The following is a 20728-nucleotide window of genomic DNA, read 5'->3' on the forward strand; positions in this document are numbered from 1 at the left end:
AGAAAGGACATAATTAATATAGTCTTTAGAAGGAAAAACTAGAATACAAACCCATTTAGTTAATTTCCTTTTTTTTTTTTTTTTTTTTTTTTTTGGTTTTTCAAGGTAGGGTCTCACTCTTGTCCAGGCTGACCTGGAATTCACTATGGAGTCTCAGGGTGGCCTTGAACTCACGGCAATCCTCCTACCTCTGCCTCCCGAGTGCTGGGATTAAAGGCATGCGCCACCACGCCCGGCTCTTAATTTCCTTTTTTAAAGAATAATTTTTGTGTCAATTTCAAGAGCACCCAGTTGAATACAAACCTCTGTAACATTCTGCACTTCTGAAGCAACTCTTTGTACTGTTGTAAAACAAATGTTAAATTCCTGGATGATGGAAGGATATAAACTGTTGAAGTCCAAAAGCAAAATGAATTTGTCATAAAAACCTGAAATAAAAAAGTCATGTGTCATAAAAAGCCTAAAGAAAAGTACCATTAAATATTAGAATTACTATACTATGAAATATAGTAGAAGTTATATACTACCCAGCACTGGGAAGCAGATTAAAATTTTTAAAAAAGTCAACTACCACTCCATAAAATAGCTTGGATTACAGTAAAAACACAGATCACAAAAGAATAGATTGAAAAGATTGTTTCTCTTGAGAACAAGCTACAGCTAGACCATTCCCCAGTAGTCTCAGAGCATACCGTTATTATGTGCAAACACATTCCTTGTCAATTATTTTAGAAAGGTACCATATCCATTTGCAAAAAAAAATACAAAGTCTTCTTCATGGAAGCATTCTTTTTCATCTATTCCCCTACCCACACCCAAAATAAAACCCCAGTCAATGGAAATATGTATATTTACAACTACACTTTCAAAGAATAAAATGGGCACCCCATTTATCTCTACATAAACTGTACTTAAGAACAGACAAGAGATGTATACATAAATGTCAGTAGTGGAACGATCCACCCTTTCTACTTGCCAAGGGTGAACAGAAAGCTACTATATTTCTCTAGGACATTCACAAAAGTTTATCTTCACCTTGAGAAGAAACCAAACATTAGTAAATGTCCACTGAAACAGTAATAACCACAAAATATTGGCAGCTTATTTTGTCACTGTAACATACAATCCCATTTATTCCTTAAGTCCTTCCATGGTAGATATCTCCTTTTTGTAGAAGAAGACACTGAGGCATCAGAGGCTAAAAAGCCAGTTCAATATCACACAGCATCAAAGCCAACAGCCAACACCAAAATTCCATGTCATTACAACTAATAAAATTGTGTTTGTCAAAAATATCTCCTACAGTTTTACTTAATAAAATTCACATTAATTTCCACATAGCAATGTAAATAAATGTATCACTACTACCGAATTAGACACACTTAGAAATAAAGTGGGTTTTTTTTTATCCTTTCTACCTCTGCATAATACAAGACACCTTCTTTCAAACTTCATTTGTCATTAACTGTGCTTCCTTTAACTTTGCTTTCAGTGATCTGATACTGGCACATTGAGTAGAAGCAAAGCCTGCCCTCACAAGGGGGCAAAAATTAAGCGCTTCCACTAAGGCCAAACAGCAGCCTCTATACTGGACTGGGAACTGTCCATCTGGGTGTTGACCAAATCCAAGCTACTGCTTGTTTTTACACATTACCCACAGCCTAAGAATTTTCTTGGAAAAAGGACAGTATTTTAAGATATATGAAGCTTAAAGTTCAGTATTCATGAACAACATAGCAAAAACTTCATATTAATTCCATGTTAGGTAACTAACAAAAAAATTCCACATACATAAAAGATAAATATGTTCATTAGGAGACCAGTTTGCTTGAACTCGGTGGTAGCCTTCCCCCCCCCCCCCCGCCATAGCCTCAAGCATTTGTGACCAAGCCTCATACTCAATCCCCAGCTAGTGGTTCCTTTGGGAAGTAGAACCTTACTGAAGGAGGTGGTCAATGGGGACAGACTTTGAGGTTTATTAGTCCAGCCTCACTGGGTGTTCACCTAGCGCACTCACTCTTACTGCTTCCTCCCTGGTGCTGATGTGTGACAAGATGTGATGCCCAGCTCCCTGTCATGCCTTCCCTGCCATAATGAAACTTCCTCTCAAGACTATAAATCAGCCATGTGCTCTTTGGGATCAGATGTTTTGTCTCAACAATGAGAAGTTAACTGCTATAATCTCCAAGGTACAATTCAGGTCTTCTAGGTTCTTCAGCCTAACTCTACATGAAGTAGTTTCACCAAGTGAAAACCAATCTGTTGTCCAGTCTCACCAACTTTGGGGTCCAAAACCAAGCCTCCAGCATAAGCTGCTCTTTTACGTCCTTTCTTGTACTTATTGGTATCCCCATATATTTCCTCATCTTCATCTCCCTAGTAGCAAATGGAAAGATAACATAAATAGCCAGCAACTAATTAAGAAGTGTGTTTGGCACCTCTTTTACAACTATTAACACACGGTTCTAAAAAAAATTATTCATCTTTAGTTAATGGTCCTACTGTAATATGTTCATGAATCTAAATGAATGCTAACCATGGCAATTGATTAAGCAAATACAGTATCTCTGATTAACAATATGTAAATATTTCTGAAATCACAGAAATGTCATTTTGGGGCTGAGGATGTAGTTCAGTTGGAAGAGCGCTTACCTAGCATGCACAAAACCCTGGATTCCATATCCAACACTACAGAAAATTGGGTGTGGTAGAACACACCTGCAATTTGGAGGTAGGATCAGTAGTAATTCAAGGTCATCCTTGGCTTAAAAGCAAGTTCAAGGCCAACATGGTCTACATGAAACACCATTTTAAAGAAGAGAAAATTTATTCTGAAATCAATGGGTTTTATAACTTTTAGTGTTGTATAAATTTTGAAGTTTTAAAGAGCCCTTATTAAATTCATTACTCTAATATTGATGACATAAAAAACATAAAACAATTCACTATTCTCATTATTACTTTTATGGGGTAGAGTCATGCTATGTTAACCAAGCTCAGGCTGGCTTCAAATCCTGGGCTCAAGTGATCCGCCTGCCTCAACCTCCAAAGTTAACTAGAAGTACAGCAAGCACCACAACTATGCCTGGATTACTGTCATTATTAGTATGGATATCTTAAACTAAGTATGCCCATATACTGAAAATCCATTCCCAAGTAATTTTCTTACAGCCAACATTCAATATCAGCAGAAGTTAAATAGATCTAAATTAACATTTGCTGTACCAATATTGATAATGTGCATAAAATAAGCAAATACAATGATACTTTAAAGTCCCATTGTGAATCAATTTTAATCAATGTTGATGAAAAGGTAACTAAACTAAGTTTTAGTTCCAATGTCATAGAGGCTACTTTGGAATCCTAATTGTGGTGATCATAACCATACTAGTGTTGGCTGAATATCACCAATCTGAAAAACCCAATCGTTTTAACCTGAGCGTCAGCATGATGTTATAAGCAGAAATCCCCTTATACAACCTCATTTGATAGATGCATTGAAAATACTGTATTAAATTACCTTTGGACTATACATTCAAGATATATGGAAAACATAAATAAATTTTGTGTTTCCACATAAATTTCATCCCTAAGATTCCATATTTAATATACACAAATATTCCAAAATCCAAAATATAAATTAATTCTGTATCTGAAACATTTCCAATACCAAGAATTTTGGATTACAGAAAATTGTAACACAAAAACTAAGGCTCAAAAGTTTAAGACAACAAAAGGCTTAACTGATATTTAGCTATGGCTAAATCTTAAGAGGATAAAATGCTTTCTACCATCAAAGAAGCCTAATGGCAACCTCAAAGAATATTTCACAAATACTTTTGCTTTACAGAGAAAAGTGGATAGCAAAGCAACTGTACAAACATGGGTCTAAGTCTACAGTGGATTAATTATTATGGAAACAGATGTTATTGCAACAAAAAGCTACCTTTCTAGCTAATAAATGAAAGGGATAAGAAAAAGCAAAGTACTATGCAATTCTGTACCCACCAGTTTTTGCTGAGATTTTCTGAAAATCTGCTTGTCAGGCACAATATAGTTGTTTTCATAAAATGCATGAAGCAACAAGAACTCATTTCGCTCAGATCGTCCACCCATCAGTGTCCTAGACTATTAAACAATTTCTTTTTAAAATTTAAGCTCAAGACCATCACAAATAAGCATCTTTGAGTGAGTTAATTTAATCATGCAATCTCCTTCAAAACTACGCCTAGTATCAAAGTCTGCTTTGACCAAATTATTTCTATAATTTTTCTCTAAGCATTATACTTAAAGATCGAGTTCCAAATATTAGCAACTTAGCTATTCCCTTACTCTCAATGGATCATTCCACCAGAAATACCCAGATGTTAGAAAGATGATCCTTATGTTCGCCCAAATTTCAACACACTGCACCTGGCATTCCTCCCCTTCTCCCAACCAGTTGTTCCTTTTACAAAAGAAGCCCAGCTTTCAGAATCCAAGTTACTCATTTTATAAGCATGCATTTAGACTCATTATCATATAACAACTACCCCAAGCAAACACTGAATCCAACAGGAAATGCTTTTTCCCCTTTCTAAGTTAAATTTACCATAATGTTCCCAGCGATGTTAGTGATCTGCAATGCTAATGGAAGAACATTTAGCTCACACATGATCTGCAAAATGAATCTGGCATCTTTCCAGGTGTGTTCCAACAGGTACAACAGATGAGAAGATTCACTGTACAGAAAAGTAAGAATGAAACAGAATCAAGTAATTAAAAGAAACAATGACTATAATCAGAACTTCACAAAATATCACAAGAATTTTTTGGTATAAGTAAGTTCAGAGCAATGGCACTTTGGCTTTGAAAACAATTTAAAATAAGGAATTAGGAATGTATTCATACCACTGATCCCAGTACCCTTCTCTGAAACAAAAGTCCATAAAGTGAAATTATGTGTTAACTAAAACCTGAAAACTACCTCGTTTCTTTCATTCATTTTATCAAGTAAGCATACAGTACATGTCTACTATGTATCAGGCATGAGCTGTGACCAAAGCAGACAAAAATTCCTATCCTCAGGGGAAGATAGAATATTTTTAAAGAAATTAAATATATAGTACAATGCTAAATATTAAGGAGAAAAAGTTGAGAAGCATAGAAAATATAAAGTATCAGGAGGAGAAACAGATTTTACATAGGAATCTGGGAAAAACTTTACTGAAAATAAAGACCTTGAACGAAGTAAGAAGTCTTCCAGGTGAGGAGCTGAGGGAAGAGTATTCTAGACAGCCAAAAGAAGACAAAGACCATGAACAGGACACAAACCTGGCAGTTTCAGGATCTAGAAGGACATCAATATGGCTGGATCAAAGAAAATGATGGAGAGAGGAGGAGGAGATAAGCACCGTGTTAACAGTACAGAGACACTGTACAGGACTTCATAAGCCAAAATAAGGGCTTTTGTACTCTGAATTAAACAGTCTCTGGGAGATTTTGAGCAGACTTAATTTTAGCAGGATTATTATGGTCCTGGATTATAAACAGAGATCAAGAAGGCAACAAAACTGATACATAAAACCTAATGCTAGGGCTGGAGGGATGGATTAGGGCTAGAGGGATAGCTTAGGACTAGAGGGATGACTTAGTGGTTAAGGCACTTGCCTGGGAAGCCTAGGGACCTAGGTTCAATACCCCAGGACCCACATAAGCCAGATGCACAAAATGGCGCATGCATCTGGAGTTCATTTGCAGTGGCTAAAGGCCCTGGTGAACCCATATTCCCCACCCCCTCTCATAAATAAATAAATAATTTTTAAAAAACCTTCATGCTATGGTTTGCCTTGGTTTGTTTCTTCTGAAACTGAAAACTTGAGTTTAATCTCAAATGTGAAGGTAAAATATGTAAGTGAATACAGATATAACAGAATTTAAAGATGAGTCCTTTGAACCTCTAGAGTAGTAGCTTTATAGTAAAAGACACCAGAAGATCTACACATATACATGTGCTCTGTTACTAACCAATCTACACCTTGAAACTACCTTGGGACTCTGTCAGCAGGGTCAATCACCAGATCCCTGGACCTCCAGACCTCTAAGCCTAAATAAATAAGTAAATCTCCCTTCTGTTGTGTCGTTATAGACAGAAAATAGGCTATACCACTCAGTGATCCAGGTGAAAGAGGATGGTGGCTTGAACCAAGGTAGGTTCAATGGATGTAAAAGAAGTGGTCAGAGTTAAATATATTTAGAAGATAGAGCTGCAGAATTCCCTGATTAATCTACTGTAGAATGTCAGAAAAGAACCAAGGATGCTTCAGATATTTGGTGCCGAAAATAACTTTGAAGGCGTCCAGTGGTGAGAGACAGAGTTGCCATTGATTTAGTAACAAAAGACTACACAAAGAGATCAGTAGCTCAGTTTTGAACAGTCTGAAGGTTCATATTAGATATTTTTTTTATTTTTTATTTATTTATTTTTTGAGAGCGACAGACACAGAGAGAAAGACAGATAGAGAGAGAGAGAGAGAAAGAGAGAGAGAGAGAATGGGCGCGCCAGGGCTTCCAGCCTCTGCAAACGAACTCCAGATGCGTGCGCCCCCTTGTGCATCTGGCTAACGTGGGACCTGGGGAACTGAACCTCGAACCGGGGTCCTTAGGCTTCACAGGCAAGCGCTTAACCGCTCAGCCATCTCTCCAGCCCATATTAGATATTTTTTAAGTAGAAGAGGTAGGTGAACTGGGAATTAAGGAATAGGATCTAAACTGAAGATATACAGCCTCACATGGAATTTAAAGTTCCAGGACTCCACAAAACAATCTACAGAGGAAAAAACAGTTATCCAATGACTAAGAGAAATGGGCAGGAAAAGGCTAGACAAGTAGAAGAAAACTACTTAAGAAATAAGCAGGCATAATGGCATGGTGGCTCACATTTGTAATCTTAGCACTTGAGAGGCAAGAGGAGGATGACTCCAGGCTGACATATAAAACAAATTCAAGGTCATCCTGGACTATACAGCAATATCATCTTTGGGTTTTTGTTGTTGTTTTGTTTTGTTTTGTTTTTAAGCCACTGAGCAAAGAAGATACCCCATTCAATAACTTGCTTGCCATGCAAGCATGAGGACCTGAGTTCAATCATGCACTTGTAATCCAAGTCCTGGGAAGACGGAGACAGGCAGATCCCTGGGGCTCTGGCTAGTCAGTTTAGCCAACTTAGCAAGCTCTAAGCCAATAAAATGCCTTGTCTCAAAAAGTATGAAAAGCATTCTTCAGGAAAATACCTAAGGTTGTCCTCTGGCCTTCACACATATGAGCACATGCACCTGCACACACATATACACCAAAAATAATAAAGAAGGGTCACCTCTACATACTAAAATGTCTATACTAATTCCTTAGTAAGTGAGTTGAGTGGAAATTGAAATTATCAATTTCCAAATAACTATTAGGAAACAAGATATTGTTAAGACAGGTAAGGGAGATGGAGATAAACTGACCAAATTAGAAAAAATTAAGAGGTAAACTAGTTTAAATAATGAATGTAATGGGTATGGTTGTGTTGAAATGAATAGTTTTAACTTTCTGTCCCACAGTACTAGTGCCTTTCTCATGCTCCTCGAGTCTAAAAATAATAGTGGCATTCTGCTATTGCGCACTACAAGAAAGATTGCTGAGGAATCCAGGATCATCATACCTATACATATTTCGTATATTTTCTGTTGGAATTACATTCCTTTCAGTTTTCAAAATCTGTTGAACAAGTTCAGACAAATGGTAGCTTTTACAATGAATCAATTCCTTTGCTGAAATTTCCACATCACATATCATTCGGCCACAGGTAGCATTTCTTTCACCAAATCCAGTCCGGCTCTGCAAAGCAGGGACAAAAAGTAAATCTCATAAAAGAGTAGGTACTGAGAACATTCTGTCCTATTTTGGAGCTGTCTTCAAAACTATACTAATGAAATTCCCCTTCTATTCAGTCAAAAGATTTTGAACACCTTCTTTGTATCTGACACATTTTAGGCACTCGGCATTGTAGAATGATGAAAACAGAAAATTATTCCTGATCTTTTTTGAGATGTGCAATAAAAATCACATACCTGAGAAATTATACAGCTTTAGGAAGAGCAGGGATATAGAAACTGTAAGGACTACATTTTAAATAGAGTGATCAAGGAAGACCCCACTGAAAAGATGCCATCTGCCAAAACCCTTGAGTCATGCGTGATGAGTCATGTCTATAATGCCAGCACTTAGGAGGCAGAAGGATTACCATGAGTTTGAGGCCAGCTTCGGTTACACAGCCAGACCCCGTCTCAAAAAATAATAATAATAATAATTAAAAAATTAAAACCAATTTAAAGTAGGTTGGAAGCCAGACAAACAAGTATGTGTATAAAGCATTAAGAATGGCCTTCCACCTTAAAGATATAAACAAAGGAAAGAAAAAAAAAAAAAAACAGCCCCAACTCTGATTTCAAAAAGCAACATTATCTAGAGATCTCTTGCCTTATAAAAGGAGTACATTCCTTAGTTCTCCAGTGAGGCAGCATGTTTTCACCTTATTTAAAAGCTTTAGGTAACATAAGATTTCAAGCAATAAGTAGTAACAGGTTGCAGAAGAAAGCATCCAAAATCTCCATATATGAAGTAATCAGACAGAAGAGAAGGTAGAGAGAACCAGATGTAATGAATGACATAGACTAAAGCTAAAGCCATCTGGCTAAAAAGGAAATCTAAGGTCAACCAGGGATACATTGCAAGTCCCTGTTGTTTTGATTTTTTGGTATGTGTGTGTGCAAGTGCACACCTGTAATCCTAGCTCTTGGGAGACAGAAGCAAGAGGATCAGGAGTTCAAGGTAATGAGGGAGGGAATGCTTTTAAAAAAGACAGGCTTAGGTTCAAATCTATCATAAGATTTCAAACCAGTCCCACAACCCCTATAAGAGTGTCTATAAAAAAGTAGATACAAGACAAATCACTTACCTCCCTTCCATTCAATCTTCCCACCTACCAGTATTAACTCAATGGTTTAAGGAATCCCTGCAATACTGAGTTATCACTTCAGAAATGCCAAAGTGAAGGTAACATTTATGAGCTAAAAATCACTAGTTTTAAGTGCTGTTTTGAAAACATACAAGTGGTTTTTACAAGTAAGATGATGGATTCAAATAAGATATTTCGTGTCAAAATTAAAATGGCAGGCTGGAGAGATGGCTCAGCAGTTAAGATATATGCTTGCCTACAATGCCTAACAAACCAGGTTCAATTCCCCCAGTACTCACTTAAAGACAGATGCACAAAGTGGTGCATGCACCTGGAGTTCACTTAGTGACTGGAGGCCCTGGCATGCCCATTCTCTCTCTGTTTGTCTCTCTTCTATCTAACACTGCTTGCAAATAAATATATTTTTTAATTAAAATGTTACCACAAAGGAGGAGGTAAAATTATTCCCAGTGGAGAGCCACTGATCTACTGGCTTCATATATTAATCTTTTTTTTGCCAGAATTAGCCATTTTATTAGGTGTTATAAAATGGTTTTCTAGTTCTGTCCACATTTATGAGTTAATTTTTTCTTTTCTTCATTAATTAACAGTATGTGGTTATACTTTAACAGTATATACAGGAAACAGGATAAATGCTAAATTATTTATCATTGCTAATTTTTTGAGTAGGAGGTTAAAACCCTACTTTATATGCATTGGCAACTTGGGCTTTATTTTTCCTATTATTTTTTTTCTTCTTAGTGGCACTTTCTATGACAAGACAACCAATTCCTATTCAAAAACAATGTATTCCCTGGTAGCTAAACCATATGAAAAAGCCAAATAAAGAAGTAAAATTTTGAAAATTATTATTACCCCAAGTTTTGGCATGTTGGATCGCCTCAGTCGACCTATCTTGGACCAGTGAAGAACTTTGCACACATTAATTCTTTGCAGTAGCACTTCCAGTTCAAAACCATAAATATTATGACCCTAGTCAAAGAAAGAAGGCGGCCAATAACATAGCAAACACAAATTAGAAGATTTATCTTGGATGCACAAAATTTCTTTGCCCTTTCTCTTTTTTTGTCTCTAATTGAAGACATCATGAGCTTACCTCCGATTGGGGTTCTTTCTTCAGGAATTTATTCATCAACGGCATTCATTAGCCTTGACATTAACTAGGCTGCTAAGCAGATTGCTGGAATAAACTTTATTTTATACTAATTGATGCAAGGTTCATATGATGTCTTAATTTGCAGCTCATGTTTCACAATGTTGAAGGAAAATGCAAATTTTAATGCCCCATACCTCTTACATGATTAGTAAAGGCTATATTCAAACAATTTCATTTTGCTTCCTTAAAAATAAAGAACTGGGGCTGTAGAAATGGCTCAGCAGTTAAGGTGCTTGTCTGCAAAGCACAAGGACCCAGGTTCTATTCCCCAGGACCCACGTAAGCCAGATGCACAAGAGGGTGCATGTGTCTGGAGTTCGTTTTCAGTGGCTGGAGGCCCTGGTGACCCATTCTCTCTCTCTCTCTCTCTATCAGCCTCTTTCTCTGCCCCTCCCCTCAAACAAATAAATAAATACATATTTTTAAAAATAAATAAATAAATGTCTGTGTTGTATAAGGTTGCATAGGATTTCTAAGAAACTACACCTGCTTTCTTTAAAACCTGAGTTTGAGCACTACTAATGTATACTTTTAACCAATGTGCACAAAATACCCTAAGCTAGACCTGGTATTCCATATACCATCTCCTTGGGATTCAAAATACTGTGCTGAGCCACAACATTGTAACACAGAATCTTCTTGGCACTTTAATGATCGATTCCGAAATAAGAGAAGAGTATACAGACACTGGTAGCAATGCACAGGCTCTCAGAATATTTTAGCTAAACCACTACCAGATAAGCTATCCATCAGTAAAATGAGCTGAAGGATTTGGCAATATTTCCATCTATATTGCCTGCCTGCCTTCTTTGTTACTTTCTCTCTAAGAATTTCAGATACTAACAGTTTATACACGTTCATTTACTAACATGCTACTGAGTGTAAATAAATTTCAATAATAATTTGAAGATTGCTTTTATATTAGGGAAAAAAAAAACTGTCTTGCACTGGTTAGGATTTCCCCCACATTCTATAGCAATTCCCACCACACCACCCCAGTGTCATTTCACTATGAAAAGAGTCTTTGTTACTCAAAAGTAAATAACCAGTAAAAAGTAAATGTTGGGCTAGAGAGATGGCTTAATGGTTAAGGCACTTGCCTACAATACCAAAGTACCCAGGTTCGATTCCCTAGTACCCACATAAAGCCAGATGCACAAGGTAGTGCATGCATCTGGAGTTCATTTGCAGTGGCTGGAGGCCCTGGCATGCCCCTTCATTCATATTCACTCTCCCTTAAACAAATAAATAAAATATCTTAATAAAAAATAAAGTCACACTGAAAAGAACTAAAGAATGAAGAGCTTCTCCATGACACTATCAAGCATCTACTCACCACAAGGATATCAGGATCAATTTTGTGAACTGCTGCAAGGAAAAAACCTAGCAGGGTTCTTTCTGTTGCAGCAACCTCAACCTTCACATTCTGTTAGATAAAAATACACCAATCACTGACTTTAAAATACCTTGCTTTGTCTTCTTGCTCAACCAGGGTAAGATTCCTTAGGGTTAAAAGCAAACATTCACTTCAAAACCAAATGAAACAATGAAATTTCTGATACTAAGTTTTGCAAAACTCATTGTACAAATTCTCTGAGGAGCTCATTCTAGCAATATGCATGAGAATCAAACAAAACTGTCAGTGCTAAGCAACATCATGAGCAGAAATGTCCTTCCACTGAGACATGTTTGCACATTGGACACATTTTAAAGCATATAAATCAGAGTACCTTGAAAAACCATTACTTTACTATATAATCCCTAGTGGACTTCAGTTTATGTTATTTATCAAGCAAGGAAATCCCAAGAATTGTATAAACTAATCACAAATACTGGTATAAGAACTATTAGATAAGGAACTAAAAACAAACATGCATTTAGGAACTACAAGTGCCTGAAGTACAAATAAAATTTATTTTCACATAAAAAGGCTTCCAATTGGATTCAAGAATATAAATCAAATATTCAAAAGGTCTGTTCTTATTAAAACTCTCTTTAAAAGAAAGTTGAAAACTATTATGCTTTTATAACTAGCTCAGTTAAAAATGTCAGTTTGACTCTAAGAGAATTTTTCTAGGTCATTTTACATTGACAGATAATTTAAGACATGTCACATATGACAGTAATCTAATAGTAACCCTCAACAATGAGACTTCTCAATCCAAATTAAAATAATGTAAGTGGAAACTGACACGGTTGTAGCATTTAATTTTGTCAAGTGAGCACATTAAAAAGTAAAATAAACTTACAAGTATATCAACACCATTATTTCATAAAACCAACAACATCCTGTCCAAAACTAAATGGTGTACATATCAATACATTTACCTTTGTGAAAAACAGTATAATAAACTGTTCTCCCTACAATTTTAATTAAGACCTCATGAAAACAACTTCACTGAGCACACTGGGGGCTTTAGGTATCACAGATCTATTTGGGGCAGCCCACGTCAACTATATCAATAATGGCCCTCAAATACCCACAATATTCCCTACATCACTTGGTTTTCCTCAAGCTGAGGATGTGCTCCACTCAGCACCTTCCCAAAAACATAGGATCACTTTGGAAAGGCTCCCGAGTAAGCTAACTAAACATAGATTTGATACACTTATCCAAGCACTAACACAATGTACAATTTCATTATTTTCATGTGCTAAATCATTATTAAATATTTCTAGTTCTACATTTCTAATATGTTTTAACAAGCCAACTTCATGGTCAAATCAAAAATAAATCTAATAAATTAAAATAGCAAATAACCTGTTTTAACTAACTCATACCATCCTATTCTCTTCCCAAACAAGTAGATATTCCATACTTAAAATGAATGGGTTATTTACCTTTTTCTTGATGACTTCTTTGAAAGCACATGGAAAAATACAGTCCTTTGGCTTAGACACAACTATAGAAAGAAAAAAGAGAGTCTAACACTCATTTTGATCTAATTTCAGGTACTACATGTTTCTAAGTAGAAACTGCTTTAAATATAATTTCTCCCCTTACCTCTAAGCAGTTTAAGAAAGCCAGTGTCAGTTGAACTTCAAAAGAACAGCTAAGACATCTCTATCATACCCACAGACACTCAGAGACCATTGCAAAAGGGAAGGTATGGCAGAAAAACATTTAAGAGCCAAAGGATGGGGAGGAGTGCTTTGGAATGTTTTGTTAAGGGCTAAGGAAATGGCTCAGTAGTTAAAGGAACTTGCTTGGAATGCTGTCTTCCAGACACAAAGTGGCAGGTGCACTAATAACCTCACAGTGGCTGTCATTACCTGAAAAAGATCTGCATAATACTGGGTCCATCAACATGTTGTCATGAAGGATGGAAGGCAAAAACTTACATCAAAATAGAAGACAGCCTAGCTGCAATAGGTTCAATCAGAGGGTAGGGGAGTGAGAACAAAGAAGAGTAGTGGAATAAGATTAAGATCAGGGTACACTGTGTTAATGTATGGCGGTTATCAATTAAAAAAAAAACAATAGCGAAGCAGAGATTCATATGTTCCCACAACTGTTAAATCTGTGCTAATAGGCTGGAGAGACAGATCATTGATTGCAAAGGTGCTTGCTTGCAAAGACTGATGGCCCAGTTTCCATTCTCCAATGCCCACACAAAGCCAGACATGCAAAGTGGCACGTATCTGGAGTTCGTTTAGAGTGGCCATGCCCATTCATAAACATATTTATATTCTCTCTTTCTCTCATTTATCGATAAATAAGTTACTAACCCAACAGCTAGAGAATAAAAAGAAACTAAAATCAGGCCATTAGTAAACTAGCTTTAAAAAAATGCATACAGCCAGGTGTGGTGGCACACGGCTTTAATCCCAGCACTCAGGAGGCAGAGGTAGAAGGATCATCATGAGTTCGAGGCCACCCTGAGACTATAGAGTGAATTACAGGTCAACCTGGACTAGAGTGAGACCCTTCCTCGAAAACAAAAAAATACATACCACAGAAGTGGGTCTGAAAGGGAGGCTGTGGAGGTGCTTTATCTAATGCAAAACTGTGATGAACCAAAGCTGCCACAGCAATAATCTGCAAAGAAGGGAGGGGTAATCATCAGACATGTACTATATATTCTACATTATTACAAGAATCACCAAGAATATTAAAAGAGATATTTTAATACACATAAATACTTTTAACCTTTTATGAAAATATATAAACAAAATTTAAAACTCTGAAACAGTGTTCTTCAACCCCAGTACTATTGACATTCTTGGTCAAATAATTCTTAATCCTCCTGGGGGTTTTCCAGTGCATTGAAGGATGTCTAGATTCCACTCACTAGATACCAATATTACAATATTCCCTTCCCCCAAATCCCTTAGTTATACCAACCAAAAGTCTCCCCAAAAACTGCCAAATGTATCTTATAATTCAAAGGAAAGGGTTTAACAATTACAATGAATGGAAACAGGGAACATATACGACCCATGTATTCATAGTGATTCTTCTATTAAAAAAAGTAACAACAAAAACAAATAAAGCATTAGTTGCCACTGTAACACAGGTTCCTAACTACCTACTCAGAAATTGTCAATCAAGGAAGAAAGCATTAAGTATTTGTCCTGTCTTTCCTATATAAACTGTTATAGTGTAACCAAATATGCAGATGAATGAAAGATAATTTGACAGAAAAAAATAACTTATAAATATGGATATAATTAGATAATTACCATTTACAGCACCTAATAAAATAACTAATTCAAGAAGAAATAACTAATATATTAAGTCATTAGATCAGTGACTCTCCACTGAGGTTAACTTTACCCCCTCCTCCCTCTGAGGGATATTTGGCAGTGGCTGTACTCATTTTCTTGGTTGTCACAACTATCAGGGAGCAGTGCTATCACTATGTAGTAGATAGAGGCTAGGGATATACTAGTAAACATTCTGCAATGAATAGGACAGAGCTCAACAATGAATTATCCAGCCTAAAACATCTGTGGTACCAAGGTTAAAAAAATCGTACGAAAAGCTCTGGAGAATTTTATAATAGTGGGCACCAGTTGAACCCTCTGGTCAACCACAGCCTCGGTAGTAGCAGTTTAACCTGACATTATCTGCTTTCTGATATGATGCAATATAAAATGAATGGTACTATCTATAAAGTATTTTGTCCAAGAAAGGTAATCCTGAACCTATTTGATCCTTGGAGGTAACTTAGCATAAAAGAATATGAAGGACAGAACAAGAATCAATATGTTTCTATAATGGCCAGATAGAAAATATTGGGCTTTGTAAGCCATATCGTCTCTATCATGAGTACCTGACTGCTGTTGTAAAAAAAGCAGCTAAAGACATGGAAAGCTGAATTTAACACACAGGCCCACTATCTGCCAACTCCTGGTACAGAAGTCATCCATGGTAGTATAACAAAGCAAACCAATACAGAAAATGGGACATTCGATGTGACAATCATCAGTGATTCTTTAAAAAAAAAAATTACAGGAGGGGATGGGTGGAAACTAGTCCTATTTAAAAAGAGATTCAAAAGACATAAAAATTAAATGTCATCTATGAACCTTTTGTGTGAATCCTGATTCAAACCACCCAAGTGTTAAAAAAAGATATTGTAAGAAATAGGAATGCAAGTATTTACTGGATATTTTGGATTGTATCAAGGAATCACTTTTAAGTGTCATTAGGTATGATAATGGTGTTATGTAAGTGTTCTGGGAGTACTATACCACAGTATGCAAAAAATAAAATGATACAATGTCTGAGACCGTCTTTGAAATACTTTCAGGAGGGGCTGGAGAGATGGCTTAGCAGTTAAGCGCTTGCCTGTGAAGCCTAAGGACCCCGGTTCGAGGCTCGATTCCCCAGGACCCATGTTAGCCAGATGCACAAGGGGCAGCATGCGTCTGGAATTCGTCTGCAGTGGCTGGAGGCCCTGGCGCGCCCATTCTCTCTCTCTCTCTCCCTCCCTCCCTCTCTCTCTCTCTCTCTGCCTCTTTCTCTGTCGCTCTCAAATAAATAAATAAAAATAAACCAAAAAAAATTTTAACAAAAGAAACACTTTCAGGAGAAAAGGGAAAAGGGCTAAATAAGCATTACAAAATCTGAATATGTATGATTAACATAAGGAGTTTATTATATTTTCTGTGTCCACTAAAAAGGAAAAAAAAAAAAACTCAAAATACTTTCTTAAAGTACTTTAAAAAAAACCTACAAGACAAAATAAATTCGTTTTCCAAAACAGAGATTGGCACTAAGTTAATATCCTTTCCCCTCCAAAAAGAATAACCTGCTTTAGCAGGAAAAAAAAAAAAAAAAAAAACTGTAAAAAGTTCAGATAAGTATTATATCTAAAAAATAAATACAAAATCTGTCCTATTGCTTTACCTCATTTTGATGGTTCTTCACATTCTGCATTGTCTTCATACTGAAAGACATCACAACAAGAGGTGGAGGATTGACATCCTTAATTACATTCACAAGGTCTGGTTTCAAAGCCACTGCCTCAAATTTACACCAACTGATTGGCTGATTAGAGAGCTCTGAAAATAAATAGATATAATACATCAATAGCTACTAACTGAAAAAGAACATTAATTATGAAATCTGTGAATTAATTATGAAATCTGTGATTACTAGATATAAAAATGCCATATTCTAACATCTAACTAAATACACATTTGTTTATTCGGGGAGGAAAGGCCCACAGCTTTCATAAAGTACTCCAAAGAATCCAGGGCCCAAGACAGGCCTTTAAAAGACCTGCCTTGGAGGAATTAAAACATTTTAAAGAGATTCAGGAAGATAAAATAAGAGTATCCTTAAATATAAGTGCTAAAAAGATTAGGTAACATGCCAGTCAGCCCTACCCACATTGGGGTATGATTCTTCTCCCCTTCAAAGGTCAGTATTTCACTTGGACAACCACCGTGCTATTCTGGCCAGGTTAGAAGAACATGCACACAGCAACATAAGGAAGGTCACAACCCCAAAACATCTGCCTGCACTAAGGCCTCCTTCAGATTAAACTGCCAAGTATTAAGAGACAAACTGATTCCAAATGCACTGCCTATGAAAACCTTGAAGAAACAAGCACAAAAAGAATTATAGACAGCAAAATAAATAGACCAATTCCTTAACTTCCCTTAAGCACACATACCACACTGCACACACACACGCACAACTATCAGCAATCTTAACATTTTTTTTTTCCTTACGTGGATTTTTTACTTCAAGCCAACAAGGTCCTTTAATTTTTCTGTTCATCAAGAACAGTTCCAAACTGGATGTGTTGGTCCCAAATACATGAGAAAATGTTTCTCCTTTTAAATTCTGAGGAAGCTGAGGCACTTCTGCCTGAAAAAGGAAAAAAAAAAAAAACTTTTTGTTTAAAACTATTACTTCACATTTTCCAGTCTATATTTGAAATAAACAATAGCCTCTCTATGAAGCACCAGAAAAACCCTTTGATATATATGAAATGTAATTTGCCTCAAATGAAATCCAAAACAATTCACAGTAGGAAACAAAAACAATTCACAATGACAAAATAATGCATCTTGATGACACCCATTAGAAGAAAAAATAGGACAAGAAGCTCCCCCAAAAGAGAATTTCTGTCCAGAGCTGTATATGCCTCACTGATAAAAGAATAGCCAAGTAAGTACCACTCCATAGAAGAATAAAATAGAGTGAGACTCACTGAAAATGCTTCCATGTTATTGTTCACTACCACTGTCAAAAACATTTCTTAAAGTCTCCCTTTCCCAACATCATAGGATTAGAAAAAATAGAAAATTGGCTAAGGTCTGGCTAATTACCATCCCATATCAATGACCTTGCCTGTCACAGCACTACAGCAATGCCACTCACACTCCTCTCTCCCCTTTCCTGTGCTCACAAGAGACACTTCAAAAGACTAATGATGTCCAACTGCATCATGTGGCATCTATTCCACTTGACAAATAGTAATGCTTTCCAACTTATTTGAAGATGCACACTTGAAAGGTAGTATGCCCTGTGGTCTATTATGTACATTAATTTTATCCTTTTAAATTATTCATTAGTGTAAGTCCACCTCAATGAACTGTGGACCTAAGGTTTCCAGCCAATACTCCTAAACTGAAAGTCAGCTGAAAGTTTAAAAATGGAAAAATGTTATTCTCAACCAACCCAGTAATTTTCTTTGTTTGACTTACCGAGTATCTAACTTCCAAGTACTCAGATTTTTCTGGAACATCAGGTATCTCAAAAGCATAATTCTTTTCCACTGTCTGAGTGAGTAGATATTTTAAAAATCATTAAGACAAAAATTCTTTAAAAAATGAACTGGCCAGTATTACATTCAAAATACCTGCTTTTGTACTTAATCACCAGAAATCTACCATCCTTACAGAACAAAGGTAAATGAAATAAAAAATGCATGCTTCTCCTTTCAAGTGGCACCAAAATACCTAGTGACAAAATGCTAAAGGACTTCTAAACACTAGAGAATTGAAGAAATGTTTATGTAGGAGGCAAGAAAATATTAAATTTCTTACAATATCAATCTATCAGATCTTTTTCTACTTGATATTAAGCTATTGCATCTTGTTAGAAAAAAAAAAAACAATTATATCTCACATGTAGTACCAGCAAAGTGTCAAGGACTATTATAATCACCTAATATGAAAGGTGACATGTGATTTAACCCTTCAAACAACACTTGCAGTAGGGCCCAATTCTTAGCACATAAAAGGCACTTCAACCCAGCCACACACTAGTAGTAAGCAGCAAGACTATGACTGAAGCACAAGTAATCCAGCCCCAATACTTAAGCGCTTTATCATTATATTACATCACTTATGGCATTTTATGTTTTGGGTTCTTTTGTGTTATTTGTTTGTAGGCTAGCTTGATTGTACTACTGGTGACCAAAGCCAGGGCCATGAGCAGTTCTTAGATTAAAAATATGGTTCTTGGGCTGGAGAGATGGCTTAGCAGTTAAGCGCTTGCCTGTGAAGCCTAAGGACCCCGGTTCGAGGCTCAGTTCCCCAGGTCCCACGTTAGCCAGATGCACAAGGGGGCGCACGCGTCTGGAGTTTGTTTGCAGAGGCTGGAAGCCCTGGCGCGCCCATTCTCTCTCTCTCTCCTTCTATCTGTCTTTCTCTCTATGTCTGTAGCTCTCAAATAAATAAATAAAAAATGAACAAAAAATATTAAAAAAAAATACGGTTCTCCACAATTCTAGCTCAAATAATTAAGGGTTCTAGCCTCTCTTTAGCCATTCATCCTCCCTTTACTCCAATCTCTATTAATAGCCAGTATTTAGAATAGGCTAGTCTTCACAATTATGGCCAAAGGCTACACCAAAATCAAGACAATGTATATGTCATACATATTATAGGAATATAAAATTTTCATCGATCAGAAACAATGCCATAGTCCCAGATTTTCAAATAGAAACCCTTACTTGTCCTTCTAACTAAAATGCATAGACAATAACAAATATAAACAAAACCAGAATACTTTCTTCTCTACTTCTGAATAGGAGTACATGATATATTACAAGCATTGGAGTAATTATTTTGCTGTGAATTATTACTTAATTCAAATTTACAACCATTATTTCATACACAATTTAAAAAGAAAAACATTTTTACAAATCTAGCATACTGTTTTTACATTCATACCTATAAGATTTCCATTCCATGAGGTATGTCTATGCAGAATATAAATTGCATGAATGTATAATGCAACTGCTAAATCAAAAGACTGAATAAAGAGAACTAGAAAATTTGTCACTGAATACAAACCTTGGACTTGAACTTCATAATTTTATATTTCGTTGCTATTCTCTCATCAAACTCATTATAAACATCCTTCATTGTAACTGGAGTTGCTGTTTCTTTCCCCGTATTTAAATCAATTTTCTGTTCTCCCATGGAGAGGAGAATAAAGGGAAAAAAATATTTGTATATAAGTCTTCTCAACTACCAGAAACCTAATCTAAATCAGTTTTCAACTTCACTCATTGAAACACTGAATAGCACAGTTTTACAGATGAGTTCAAAGATAGACCTCAAAAATATATTAAACCCAATGCCAAGTTCCCCCAGAGTACCACAAAAGCAAATAACAGGTAAAAATGATCAATCCTACAAAATGGGAGAAATAATTGTTGTAAATCCTGGGCAAGAAGTTCCACAGTACAACTGAGATGGAAAGAGTTAAGGGCTAGGACTTAGAGGAGATTTAGGATATTACAAGTGCCAATAAAAAGGGAACTGAGTCTGTTAAATAGCCATGAAGGGAATTTTACTGCTGCCTATGGAGCAAGGCATGTAAACCAAGCCAAATGTCATGTTAGATTTTAGAGACAAAGCCACAAGTCCAGATGTTAAAGACATGAGGAGTAACAAAAAAAAAAAAAAAAAGGTAGATTTTTTTTTTTTTATTTTTGGTTTTTCAATTCTTCAAGGTTAAGGTCTCACTCTAGCCCAGGATGACCTAGAATTTACTATATAGACTAAGGGTGACCATGAACTCACTGCAATCCTCCTGCCTCTCACTCCTGAGTGCTAGGATTAAAGGTATGCGTCACCACACCTGGTTTTAGCATGAT

General features: G+C 36.2%; 1 protein-coding gene and 1 non-coding gene across 2 annotated transcripts in view; both read right to left on the bottom strand.

The window, feature by feature from the left end:
- Pola1 (DNA polymerase alpha 1, catalytic subunit) overlaps positions 1–20728 on the bottom strand; it is a 357662-nt gene that overhangs the window by 308620 nt on the left and 28314 nt on the right. The window contains exons 12-24 of the mRNA XM_045140429.1: positions 19920–20036; positions 18324–18398; positions 17343–17481; positions 16513–16667; positions 14112–14196; positions 12999–13060; positions 11494–11583; positions 9857–9973; positions 7685–7860; positions 4592–4721; positions 4009–4128; positions 2277–2376; positions 304–428 (exon numbers count right to left, since the gene is read on the bottom strand). Coding sequence (XP_044996364.1) covers positions 304–428; positions 2277–2376; positions 4009–4128; positions 4592–4721; positions 7685–7860; positions 9857–9973; positions 11494–11583; positions 12999–13060; positions 14112–14196; positions 16513–16667; positions 17343–17481; positions 18324–18398; positions 19920–20036 — 1491 coding nt within the window. The remainder of the gene's footprint in view (positions 1–303; positions 429–2276; positions 2377–4008; positions 4129–4591; positions 4722–7684; positions 7861–9856; positions 9974–11493; positions 11584–12998; positions 13061–14111; positions 14197–16512; positions 16668–17342; positions 17482–18323; positions 18399–19919; positions 20037–20728) is intronic.
- Positions 939–1068, bottom strand: LOC123456964. Its single transcript, XR_006634821.1, has one exon.

Source organism: Jaculus jaculus, chromosome X (assembly GCF_020740685.1).
Source record: "Jaculus jaculus isolate mJacJac1 chromosome X, mJacJac1.mat.Y.cur, whole genome shotgun sequence".
Classification (NCBI taxonomy): Eukaryota; Metazoa; Chordata; class Mammalia; order Rodentia; family Dipodidae; genus Jaculus; species Jaculus jaculus.